Source organism: Ursus americanus, chromosome 7, assembly GCF_024610735.1.
Source record: "Ursus americanus isolate L20-20 chromosome 7, mUrsAme1.1.p, whole genome shotgun sequence".
Lineage (NCBI taxonomy): Eukaryota > Metazoa > Chordata > Mammalia > Carnivora > Ursidae > Ursus > Ursus americanus.
In genome coordinates, this window is record NC_142133.1 from 11,186,289 (window position 1) to 11,200,164 (window position 13,876).

At 36.3% G+C, this 13,876-nt stretch overlaps 1 protein-coding gene across 5 annotated transcripts in view; it reads left to right on the top strand.

Annotated features, from left to right (window-relative positions):
* The window catches only part of MGAT4A (alpha-1,3-mannosyl-glycoprotein 4-beta-N-acetylglucosaminyltransferase A), a 118,962-nt gene that overhangs the window by 54,051 nt on the left and 51,035 nt on the right, over positions 1-13,876 (top strand). For all 5 annotated transcript variants that reach the window (XM_045771838.2, XM_045771835.2, XM_087863332.1 and 2 more), the window contains one exon: positions 12,104-12,237. In XM_045771838.2, coding sequence (XP_045627794.2) covers positions 12,104-12,237 — 134 coding nt within the window. The remainder of the gene's footprint in view (positions 1-12,103; positions 12,238-13,876) is intronic.

Sequence of the window (13,876 nt, forward strand, 5' to 3'; positions counted from 1 at the left end):
CTCTTAAGTCTGAAGGTTTAGCCGAAATTAGTATTTTTATTTTTAATGCTTCTGGAGACCTTGAGTGCCTTGGTGTAGGCTAAAGAATTTAAATTTCAGGTCTTAAACAGTATATTTTGGGGGGGAAATGGCTTCTTTTCTACACATGCCATCTAAAGTTAAGACAAAAACAAAACAACTCAAGACCATGGTGGGGAATAGAGTTCGCATTGTTATTTTATGCCATTTTTGTTTGCATACTCTGGGTCAGTATGTATTTCACTTTTTCCATAAACAAAGTCTTTGAGCTCCATGTGAGCTGACATTTCTTTGGAATGCCTCACATCACATTTGTTACATTTTTAGTCTATACTCTAAACATTCAAAGTATTTTTAATTTAAATTCTGAGGTAGAGTTGACCCTAGAACCATGTGAGGTGAGAGGCACTGACCACCCTCCACACCCCACACAATCAAAAATCCGTGTATAACTTTGTCTCCCCCAAAACTTAACTACCAATGGCCAGTGTTGACCATTAAGTGTTACCAATAACATAAACTGTCACTTAACACATATTTTGTATGTTTTGTGTATTATACTATATTCTTCCCATAAAGTAAGCAAGAGAAAAGAAAACGTTATTAAGAAGTAAGGAAGGGGCACCTGGCTGGCTCACTCGGTAGAGCATGCCGCTCTTGATCTTGGGGTCGTGAGTTCAAGCCCCACATTGAGTGTAGAGCCTATTAAAAAAAAAAAGAGAAAATCATAAGAGAAAATACATTTATAGTACTTTATTTATTGAGAGAAGTCCATGTATAAGTGCACCTGCACAGTCCAAATCCATGTTGTTCAGGGGTCAGCTGTATATGGGAATCTGCTTCCAGGCTAACTCATCCTGCCTCTGGGCATCTCAGAGTAACATCATCAAAACAGAAATCTTGGTTTGGAGCCCTTTGCTCCTCAGGCGGGGTGTTCTCATCTGCTTAATCAAGCAGCCCTTAGCTCCTCCCCTCCCTTGTTTCCGCTGGTGTTAAACCCCATTGGTGAGGGTCTCAAATCCATCCACTCAACCCCATTTCCAGCACCCTAATTCAGACCACCTAACTTCTAACTGATCTCCCCAAAATGCTTTTACTCTGAATACTTTTCTATCTGTTTGCCACAAAATGTGGTCATGTTCTAAATTTAAAAATTGGATAATGTCACTCTCCTACTTATAACTTCACAGTGGCTTTCCCTTGCACTCAGGTAAAACTAAATTTAAGTTTATATTTGATCTGACTCCTAATTAATTCTCTGAATCTAGGCTCATTCTGCTTTAGATACATTCTGTTCTATTTCTTGACTGTGTTAAGATCATTGTTTCTCTGGGGCCTTGTTTTCTCTTTTCTGGAATGTTCTTGCTCTGCTCTTTCTTATCATTAGTTATCAGTTAAGGCGATGTAAGAGAGGCCTTTCATAACATCGCTATCTATAGAGGTGTCTGTCCCTTTCCCTGCTCCCCACCCACTCGTTTTAATATTGCCACATTTTAATTTGTATAGAACATATCACCCACTGAGATTATATTATTTATCTTTTTTCCTCTTCTAGAATGTTAATTCCATGAGGGCAGGGACCTTACCTACGTTGTTCACTATTATCCTTATCACCTAGAATAATACCTTAGGTTCGATAGGTGTTTAATAAATATTTGTTTGGAACAAATATGACAAACTTCTTTTTTTTAATAGTTTTATTTAATTTAATTTTAAAATTGAAGTATAACTACAACATGCAGTGTTGTATTACTTTCAGGTATACACTATGATTCAACAATTCTGTATATTACTCAGTGCTCATTATAAATATACTCTTAATCGCTTTATCTATTTACCCATCCCCCCACCCACCTCCCATTTGGCAACCACCAGCTAATTTGCTCTATTTAAGAGTCCATTTTTTTTGTCTCTTGTTTTGGTCATTTGTTTCTTAAATTCCACATATGAGTGAAATCATACGGTATTTGTCTTTGACTTATTTCACTTACTGTTATAGCCTCTAGGTACATCCATATTGTGGCAAATGGCAAGATCCCGTTCTTTTCTATGGCTGAGTAATATTCCATTGTATGTATATACCACATCTTCTTGATCCATTCATTTGTGGATGCAAACTTAGGTTGCTTCTCTATCTTGGATATCGTAAAAATGCTGCAGGGAACATAGGGGTGCATATTATCTGTTTGAGTTTGTGTTTTCCTTTTCTTTGAGTAAATACCCAGTGGTGGAATTACTGGATCATATGGTAGTTCTTTCTTTTAATTTTTTGAGGAACCTCCATACTGTTTTCCACAGTGGCTGCATCACCTTGCATTTCCACCAACAGCGCATGAAGGTTCCTTTTTCTCTACATCCTCACCAACACTTGTTATTTTTTCTTTTTGATTTTAGCCATTCTGACAAGTATGAGGTCATACCTCGTTGTGGTTTTGACTTGCATTCCCCTGATGATGAGTGATGTTGCACATCTTTTCATGTCTGTTGGCCGTCTGTATGCTTTCTTTGGAAAAATACCTGCTCAGGTTTTCTGCCCATTTTTAAATTAGATAATTTGTGTTTTTTTTTTTTTAGCGTTGAGTTGATATGAACCACTTATTGGATATATCATTTGCAAAAATATCTTCTCGCATTCACTGGATTATCTTTTTATTTTGTTGATTGCTTCCTTTGCTGTGCAAAAGCTTTTTATTTTTGGTATAGTCCCAGTAGTGTTTTGTTTTTTGTTTTTTGTTTTTTTGTTATTGTTTTTTGCTTTTGTTTCCCTTGCCTGAGGAGACAGACCCAAAAAATGTAGCTAAAGCTTGGACATAGGTTCAAGAGATTAGTGCCTATCTTTTCTTTTAGGGGTTTTTATGGTTCCATGTCTCACATTTAGGTCTTTAATCCATTTTGAGTTTATTTTTGTGTATGGTGTAAAAAAGTGGTCCAATTTCATTCTTTTGCATGTAGCTGCCCAGTTTTCCCAGCATCATTTATTGAAGAGACTTTTTCCCATTGTATATTCTCGCCTCCTTTGTCATAGGTAATTTGACCATATAAACATAGGTTTATTTCTGGGTTCGCTGTTCTGTTCCATTGATCTGTGCCTGTTTTTGTGCCAGTATGATCCTGTTTTGATTAGTATGGCTTTGTAATGTATCTTGAAATCTGGGATTGTGATACCTCCACCTTAGCTCTTTCTCAAAATTGTTTTGCGTATTTGGGGTCTCTTATGGTTCCACAAAAATTTTAAATTCGTTGTCTTAGTTCTGTGAAAAATGCTGTTGTTGTTTTGATACAGATTGCATTGAATCTGTAGATTGCTTTGGGTAGCACAGACATTTTAACAATATTGATTCTTCCAAGCCATGGGCATAGAGTATCTTTCCATTTGTTTGTGTCCTCTTCAGTTTGTTTCATCAGTGTTTTTTAGTTTTTGGCGTATGTGTCTTTCATCTCCTTGGTTAAATTTATTCCTGGGTATTTTATTCTTTTTGGTGCAGTTGTAGGTGGGATTAATGTTTAGTTTCTCTTTCTGCTATCTCATTATTAGTGTATAGAAATGCAACTGATTTCTGTATGTTTTGTATCCTGTGACTTTACTGAATTAATTTATCAGTTGTAGTAGTTTTTTGGTGGAGTCTTCAGAGTTTTCTATGTACAGTATCATGTCATCTGCAAATAGTGAAACTTTTACTTCTTCCTTACCATTCTGGATTCCTATTTTATCTTATTCTTGTCTGATTGCTGTGGCTAGGGCTTTGATTCCTGGGTTGAGTAACAGTGGTGAGAGTGGACATCCTTGTCTTGCTCCTGATCTTAGAGGAATAGCTCTCAGTTTTTCACCATGGGTTGTGATGCTAGCTGTGAATTTTTCATATATGATCTTTATTATGTTGTGGTATGTTCTAAACCCACTTTGTTGAGAGTTTTTATTATGACAGATACTTGATTTTGTCAAATGCTTTTTCTGCATTTATTGAGATGATCATACAGTTTTTGTCTTTTCTCTTGTCAATGTGATGTATCATGTTGATTGATTTGTGAATATTAAGCTACCCTTTCATCCCTGGAATAAATCTCACTTGATTATGTGACTTACTTTTATCATATTCTTGGATTCAGTTTGCTAATATTCTGTTGAGGATTTTTTGCATCAATGCTCATGAAAGATACTAGCCTGTAGTTTTCTTTTTATGTAGTGCCTTCCTCTGGTTTTGGTAACAAGGTAATGCTGGACTCATAGAATGTATTTGGAAGCTTCCTTACTCTTCTTTTTTTAAAAAATAATTTGAGAAGAATAGGTATTAACTCTTATTTAAATGTTTGGTAGAATTTACCTATAAAGCCGTCTGGTCCTGGACTTTTATTTTTCGGGAGTTGTGGTTTTTCTGTTTTTTGATTTTTGTTTTTTATTACTGATTCAATTTTGTTGCTAGTAATTGGTCTGTTCAAATTTACCATTTTTTCCTGATTCAGTTTTGGAAGGTTATATGTTTCTAGGAATTTATCCATTTCTTTTATGTTGTCCAATTTGTTGGCATATAATTTTTCATAATCTGTTATGAAAGTTTATAAGCTTTTGTGTTTCTGTGGTGTTGATGTTATTTCTCCTTCATTTCTGATTTTATTTATTTGAGTCTTTTTCTCTCGATGACTCTTACTGAAGGTACATTAATTTTCTTGGTCTCTTCAAAGACCCAGCTCCTGGTTTCATTGATCTGTTTTATTGTTTTTTAAGTCTCTGTTTCATTTATTTCTGCTCTAATCTTTATTATTTCCTTCCTTCTACTGGCATTGGGCTTTGTTTTTCTTCTTTTTCTAGCTCCTTTAAATGTTAGGTTAGGCTGTTTACTTGAGATTTTTCTTGTTTCTTGAGATAAGCCTGTGTTGCTATAAAATTTTCTGTTAGAACAACTTTTGCATGGGGCGCCTGGGTGGCTCAGTAGTTAATCGTCTGCCTTCGGCTCAGGGCGTGATCCCGGCGTTCTGGGATCGAGCCCCACATCAGGTTCCTCAGCTGGGAGCCTGCTTCTTCCTCTCCCACTCCCCCTGCTTGTGTTCCCTCTCTCGATGGCCGTCTCTCTCTCTGTCAAATAAATAAATAAAATCTTTAAAAAACAAAACAAAACAGCTTTTGCTGCCTCCCAAAGATTTTGGACTGTTGTGTTTTCATTTTCGTGTTCTACATGTATTTTTTTATTTCTTCTTTGATTTCTTGGTTGACCCATTCGTTGTTTAGTAGCTTCTTATTTATTCTCATGTATCTGTGTTCTTTCCAGACCTTTTTTTTTTTTTTTTTTGTGATTGATTTCTAGTTTCCTCCTATTGTGGTTGGAAAAGATGGCTGGCTGGCATGATTTCAGTCTTTTCCAATTTATTGAGACTCGTTTTGCGGTCTAACATTTGATCTATTCTGGAGAATGGCCCATATCCCCTCGGAAGGAATGTGTAATCTGCTGTTTCGGGATTGGATGTCCTGAATATATCTTAGCATTCAGAGCCACTCTTCCCTTCTTGATTTTCTGTCTCGATGATCTGTCCATTACTGTAAGTGGGTACCTCCTAATATTATTGTAGTACTGTTAATTACTTCCTTTATGTCTGTTAATAGTTGTTTTATGTACTTAGGTGCTCCCATGTTGAGTGAATGAATATATACAATTGTTATATCCTTTTGTCGGATAGTTCCCTTTATTATTACGTAGTGTCCTTTGTCTCTTTTTACAGTCTTTGCTTTATAGTCTGTTTTGTCTAATAGAAATAATGCTTTTCCAGTTTTGTTTTTACTTCCATTTGCATGGTAAACGTTTTTCCATCCCTTCGTTGTCAGTCTGCGTGTGTCTTTAAGTCTGAAATTAGTCTCTTATAGGCAGCATATATATGGGTCTTGTTTTTTTTATCCATTCAGTCACCTTATGTCTTTTGATTTAGTATTTAGTCCATTTACATTTAAAATGATTATTGAGAAGTATGTATGTAATGCCATTTTGTTACTCGTTTTATGGTTGTTTTTGCAGTTCTTTTCTTCTCTTGCTCTTTCCTCTGGTTTGATGGATTTCGTTAGTGTTACGCTTGGATACCTTTCTCTTTGTTTTCTTATGTATCTATTACAGGTTTTTTATTTGTTACCATTAGGTTCATATAGAACATCCTATGTGTATAGCAGTCTATATTAAATTGATGGTCACTTAAGTTTTTGAACCCATTCTAAATGCACCGAATTTTTCTTATGTGCCTCACCCCCCCGGCTGGCTTATGTATATAATGTCATATTTACATACTTTTTATGAATCTCTTGACTGATTTTTATAGTTACAATTGATTTTACTGCTTTTGTGCTTTAACCTCCATACTGGTTTTGTAAGTGATTAATCTACTACTTTTATTATATGTTTGCATTTACCTGTGAAATTTTTTCCTTCCATAATTTTCTTATGCTTAATTATGGCCTTTTCTTTCTACTCAAAGAATTCCCTTTAATGTTTTTTTGTTTGTTTGTTTTTTGCTTTGTTTTGTTTTGTTTTTGTAAGCCCAGTTTAGTGGTGATGAACTTTTTAACTTTTGTCTGCGAAAGTCATTATCTCTCCTTCTAGTCTGAATGATTGCCTTGCTGAATAGAGTTTTCTTGGTTGCATGTTTTATCTTTTCAGGACTTTGAATATATCTTGCCACTCCACTCTGGCCTGCAAAGTTTCTGTTTGAAAATCAACTGATAGCCTTATGTGGTTCCCCTTGTATATAACTGTTTTCTCTTGTGTTTTTAAAATTTTCTCTTTATAGCTTGTTTTTGTTGTTTTAATTATTATGTGTCTTGGTGTGGACCTCCTTGGCTAAATTTTGTTGCGGGCTCTGTGTGCTTCCTGGATCTGGATATCTGTTCCTTCCCCAGAGTAGGGAAATTTTCACCAGTAATTTCTTCAGATAAGTTTTCTGTTGCCTTCTGTCTTTTTCTGGGATCCATATAATGTTTATATTACTATGCTTGATGATATTGTTGCATTCCCTGAACCTATTCTCATTTTTTATTATTCTTTTTGCTGTTCAGCTTGGTTGCTTTCCATTACTCTTTCTTCCACATCACTGCTTAGTTGTTCTGCCTCCTCTATTCTGCTATCGATTTGCTCTAGTGTATTTTGAATTTCAGTTACTGAAATTTTCATCTCTGACTGGTTCTTTTTTATATTTTCTATCTCTTTGTTGAAGGTCTTACTGAGATCCTCCACTTTTTTCTCAAGTCCAGTGAGTATCTTTATGACCATTACTTTGAATCTTTATCAGGCATATTGCTCCATTTCATTTAGCTCTCTTGCTGTGATTTTGTCCTGTTCTTTCATTTGGATCATATTACTTTGTCTCCTCATTTTGTCTAACTCTGTGCTTGTTTCTTTGTATTAGGGAAATAGGCTACATCTCCTAATCTTAAAAGTAGTGGCCTTATGAAGAGGTCTTTTGGTGCCTTGTAGGACAATGTCCTCTGTTCACTGGAAACAGGCACTTCAGGGGTGTCTCCAGTGTGGCTGCGTGGGTCCTCCTGTGTGACTGAGCTGCGTTTACCTTCAGTCCAGTTGGCTTCAAAGGCCCATTTTACCTATTTGGGGTACACTGGTCAGGGTTTGGTCCCTGTGCTTTTAGGGGGCTTGTAGTAGGTCAGCCATCAGATTGGATGCCTGCCCTTAGTCTGTGTGCTCCAGGACTGCAGGTATACTGAGCTGCAGGGCACTATCTCTGCACTGCCAGTTATAAGGTTTGACTGATGGGACTGTGGGTACACTGGTTTGTGTGGTTATATTCCCTTCTCCCTAAGGCAGGAGTCACTTTGGAGTGGCACTTGTCCCTTCTGGGGTTGCTTGCATGGTGTGTTGGGGCAGGAGCGGCTTTGGAGGCATGCCTGCTGAGTGGGTCAGGTTGAATGTGGTGCCTCAGAAGGGGAATGCAGAGGCGGGGCACTTGGTGCTAGCAAGATATGTAGAGAGTATTTGTGGTGGTTCCCACAAGTATCTGGCTATATGGGGCGGGGATGGGGGGGTGGGGTGGGGAGTGAAGGGAGTCTAGGTTAAGAGAATGGTGCTTGCTAGGACTTTTGTTCTTGAAGTCTCCTAAAGACTCCCACCCCTTCAGTGAAAAATCTGAGATACCCCAGGCACTTTGCAAATCGCTGCTTCCTTGTGGTGTCTCTGCAGGGTTATTTGTTATGCTGGCTCTTTGAGGGTGGGGACTCAGTTTCCTGTTATCCTCCAGCTCTCCTGGAGCTAAGCCAGCTGATTTATTTATTTGTTTAATTATTTATGTTATGTTATTTACCATACAGTACTTCATTAGTTTTTTTTTTTTTTTTTTAAGATTTTATTTATTTATGTGACAGCCAGCGAGAGAGAGAACACAGCAGGAGAGTGGGAGGGGAAGAAGCAGGCTCCCAGCGGAGGAGCCTGATGTGGGGCTTGATCCCAGAACGCTGGGATCACACCCTGAGCCGAAGGCAGACGCTTAAGGACTGCGCTACCCAGGCGCCCCCAGTACTTCATTAGTTTTTGATGTAGTGTTCCATGCTTCATTGTTTGCGCATAACACCCAGCGCTCATTGCAATACGCCAGCTGATTTTTAAAGTACCTGGAGTTAGTCTGCTGGTTTTAAAACTCTGGAAGTTAAGCCCCCCACTGGTTTTCAAAGCCAGATGTTATGGGGACTCCTCTTTCCAGTGTGGGTTCTCCGTGCCTGTGGTGCTTGGTGTGGATTCTGCTCCTGCCCCTCTCCCTTCTTGGTGCTCATGGTATCCCTCCTGTGTGTGCTTAGCTCACAGAGGTTTGGTTTCTAAGTGCATTTCCACCCCTCCTGCACTTCTCAATGTGGCCTTCTCTACGTGTGCCAGTCTTTGAGTCTTCTTCAGAGTTAGTTGCACTGTGTGTTCATGAGCTCAGGATCTTACCGCTCTGTTATCTGCCCAGAAGTCCAAATACGACAGATCTCTTTTTGAGCCCCAGGAAGCTCTTCATCTCAAAATGGAACAGAGGAGTGTGGCATCTACCTTTGGGGATATCTTTTAAACCCTTTGGGTCTTAGTACTCTTTTTGGGGGGAAGGTTGTTATTGCTTTTTAAATTTTTGATTCCAATATAGTAAATATATGGTGCTCATTTCAGGTGTACAATATAGTGATTCGACAATTTTATGTATTCCTCAGTGCTCATGATGATAAGTGTGCTCTTTAATCCCCATCACCTATTTCATCTGTCCTCCCACTCACCTCCCCTCTGGTAACCATCTCTTTGTTCTCTATAGTTAAGAGTCTGTTTTTTTGATTTGTGTCTTTTTTCCCCTTTCTTTATTTTGTTTCCTAAATTCCACCTATGGGTGAAATGATACGGTATTTGTCTTTCTCTGACTTAATGATTTCTCTTAACGTTATACTCTCTAGCTCCATCTGTGTTGTTGCAAATGGCAAGATTGCATTCTTTCTATGGCTGAGTAATATTCCATTGTGCACATATATATCACATCTTCTTTATCCTTTCATCAATCCATGGACACTTGGCTGCTTCTATTATTTGGCTATTGTAAATAATGCTGCGGTAAACATAGGGGTGCTTTTATCTTTTTGGATTAGTGCTTTCATATTCTTTGGTTAAATACCCAGTAGTGCAGTTACTGGATCATAGGGAAGTTCTTTTTTAATTTTTGAGGAACCTCCATACTGTTTTCTACAGTGGCTGCACCAGTTTGCATTTCTGCCGATAGTGCATGAGGATTTCTTTTTTCTCCGCATCCTCGTCAACACCTGTTTTCTTGCGTTGTTGATTTTAACCGTTCTGACATCTGTTGGTGTTATATCAGTGACATCTGAGGTGTTATCTCATTGTGGTTTTGATTTGCCTTTCTCTGATGATGAGTGATGTCAAGCATCTTTTCATGTTTCATGTTTCATGTTCATCTTTTCATTTCATCTTATTGACCTTCTGTTTGTCCTCTTTGGAGAAATATCTGTTCATATCTTCTGCCTACTTTTTAATTGGATTATTTTGTTTTTTTCTTGTTAAGTTCTATTGGTTCTTTACATATTTTGAACACTAACCCTTTATTGGATATGTCATTTGTAAAAACCTTCTCCCACTTAGTATAGGTCATCTTTTAGTTTTGTTGATATTTTCCTTTGCTGTGCAGAAACTTTTTGTTTTGGTATAGTCCCAATAGTTTATTTTTGCTTGTGTTTCCCTTGCCTCAGGAGACATATCTAGAAAAATGTTGCTATGGCCAATGTCAGAGAAATTATTGCCAATGCTCTCTTCTAGGATTTTTATGGTTTCATGTCTCACATTTAGGTTTTTAATCTGTTTTGAGTTTATTTTTGTGTATGGTGTAACAGACTGGTCCAGTTTCATTCTTTTGCATATAGCCAAATTAGGGATCTTAGTATTCTTATCTGCAGAATCATGGTGGTAGACTTATTGAGCCATGATCTTCAAGCTCCCTTCTAACTTCAGAATTTCATGAATTCTAAGTATTTCATAGCATTTCTAATACATTTTTACATTATTAAGACCTAAATATTTTTAAACATTTGCAAAATATTTCTCTACTGCTATATAACAGGATATTAAGACTTTTTAAAAGGTGTTATTAAAAAAAACTTCCTGTTAATTACAGTCCTGTTATAACACAATATATGTATTCTTAAAATTTATCATGCTATGCGGAATTGTGTAATAAAAGGAGAAAAGTCGGTTAGTATCACAATGGTCAGAAACTGTAGTTACACATGCAAAAAGACAAGCAGAAACAGCACAGTTTTACACATGCTAAATGATTAAGAAATACTAAGTACTACAATAAAAATGGTACTGAATAATACTTGAGGCTTGCCTATTAAAATGGGCTTCAGAAGGATTGCTGCTTGGAAGATTTTGAGAAGTGTGATGCAAGGCAGGTTATCTGCAATCTGGTGGAAATTTCAACACTGGATGTAGATACGTGGTTCTTCACATGCAGCAAACTGAGACAGCTGGCAGAAGTTAGAAGTGTATACTGTTCGTATATTTCTACATTGCTTGGTTCAGTTTTTTGAACTCCTTTCAAATGGATGCCATTTTCTGTGTTTACCTAGTGAATGCTTGTCCCAGAGGACAAATTGAACATAAGCAAATGTGTAATCCACATTATGCTCAGATCGTTCCCTAATACATTAGTCACTCAGGAAAAAGTTTGTGTTGTAAAACAAGCATTATGGTAGAACTGGCTGTAATTTTAGGCTAAAAAAATGTTGTATGGATAGTACACACAGTGTTTTCATATACCTCACCTAGCTCCCCTAAATGTTCAAATTGTATGTAACCATAATATAATGATCAAAACCAGGAACTTGACATTGGTGCTATAGTGTTAACTAACGTTAGATCCTATTCAGATTTTGTCATTTTCTCATTCTTCTTCTTTTTCTGTTCCAGGATCCAACTCAGGATCCCATATTCCATTTGCTTGTCATGTCTCCTTCGTCTTTGGCCATCTTGCACAGTTCCTTATTCTTTCTTTGTCTTTCCTGATCTTGACACTTCAGAGAATACCTGGACAATTATTTTGGGGATTATCCCCCTAATTTGGATTTGTCTAATATTCATGGTTAGATTGAGGTTATGTGTTTTTGGCAAGAAAACCACAGAAGGGATGTTGTGTCCTCCGGATTGCATTATATACATGATATCTGAGACATTGATTTTTTTTTTGAGACATTAATTTTTAAGATGTGTTCAGTGTTTCTGACTTTTAGTTGTATAATTTATATTTGTTTATACTTTACAGCCACTTGTTTTTAATGTGAGGTTTAATGTCTTCATTTGTAGACATTTACTTTGACATTTTTTATGGATAAGCCTTGTGGAAAAGAATTACCCTGTTATGGGTATGCCTTTATAGGCTTTGATTATTTTCCTTTGTATAGTAGTACATTTTATAGTTATATTTTGATCCCTCAATTATTATTGAGTAATGTATTTCGATTTCTTAGTTATTTCTATCAAATTGAGAGGGTATAATCACTTTTGAAATACTAGTGTTATTCTATACTGTCTCTGTGAAATCTTTTTGTGTAATTACTATCATTATTTTGTTTCAGTGTCAATAGTAATGGGAATTCCCACAGTGAAGAGAGAAGTTAAATCTTACCTCATAGAAACCCTTCATTCCCTTATTGATAATCTGTACCCTGAAGAGAAGTTGGACTGTGTTATAGTCGTCTTCATAGGAGAGGTAATTATTTGTCATTATTTTTTACTACATGTAATGTATAAGAGTTGAAACCATAAATGAATGTTTTAATATGCTTTTATAACCATATTTTTAAAAATGTGATGAATAAAGGTTAGATAATATATTCTTTCTGACAGTTAAATGTAAGTCTGACTTGTGTTTGCCGTAACTTGTCTCCTGCAGTAACAGTCCAGAAATAGTGATCTGTTTTGAGTAGGATAATATTATATACATAAATATTTAAGAGCAGTGAGTCCCCATTTTTGGTTCTAGGACCTAAATTTGGAGATTTGCACTGATTTTCTTTGGGAGTTTTGAAACCTGAGAAAGGCTTTGCCTGGGTTGGGGTTTTATCATTTCCTTATTTTCTCTACCCCTTCTCTGTATTCTCAAGATGCAGCCGTCATTATTATTTTAAAAGTCAAAATACGATAAGAACAAGGAATATTTCTTATATTTTAGTCTCCTCACAAGATCTGGGGAAAGCATATTGAATATACTTTTTGGGAATAATGAAGGAAAAAAGCCCCTGGAGTAAATATTTTCTTAATTACCATGTAGAATTGCAGAATATGAGAGGATTTAGGACATTATCTGGTTCTGGTGTACTGAGTCCCAGCTTTTCAGTTTCCCAAGTCTTTTAAAAGGAAAATGTTCTTAATGTTTTCTTTAATATAAAAATAAACCCATGCATACCATTTAAAAACAATTATGGAAATGTATAATGAAAATTTATTTGTTACTCCTCCATGTAGATATAACTACTATTGATATTCTGAAATATATTTTAAGAAGTTTTTCCTATAGGTTGTATACATTTATATATAAATGGGATTGTTCTATATATTTGTCCATATCATGGACATTTTTATATGCTAAAAAGAATATCATAGCATCATTTTTTTATGACTGCAAAATATTCCATTATATGGTTTTAATGTAATTGACTTAATTTCTGATCAATAGACATTTAGACTGTTTCCAAATTTTTGGAAGACTGCACTGTGCATTACTATAAGTAAATTGTTGGGCACTTGTATACTTACTGAGGTGGGAGCCATTCCTAAATGTGGAATTGCCAGGTCATAGTCCATACACATTAAAATGTTCATACATGGCCGAAAGACCTCCAGAAGTTGAGCCAGGTTATTCCTCTCCCAGCAGTCTGTGAGAGAGCTTGTGTTCCTGTCCCCATGCTCTTTAATTTTGTTTGCCAAGTTGATGGATACAAATAATATACTGCTTATGTTTAATTTGGACTTCTTTACCAAGTGGGATTAAATAATGGTTTATATGTCTTTTGACCATTTGTATTTATACAGATTTTATTTGTCAATCGCATATTGTATGTCAGCAGAAATTGGTGTAGTCACCTTGGTTTATATGTCTTTTGACAAAATTTGTATGGAGACAAATGGCCAACTAGTAGAAATTGGTACCATCTCCTTGGAAAGCAGTTTGGCAATAGCTCTTTAAAATTTAATGTACTATATACTCAGTGACCTAATATTCTGCTTCTAAAAATTGATCCAGTAGAAGCATTTGCAAGTGTGTAAATATATTCAAGCTCATACACACATTTATGCAGCTCCTACATGTGCATTAATTAGCTGAACAGAGAAAATGGTCTTGTGGAATA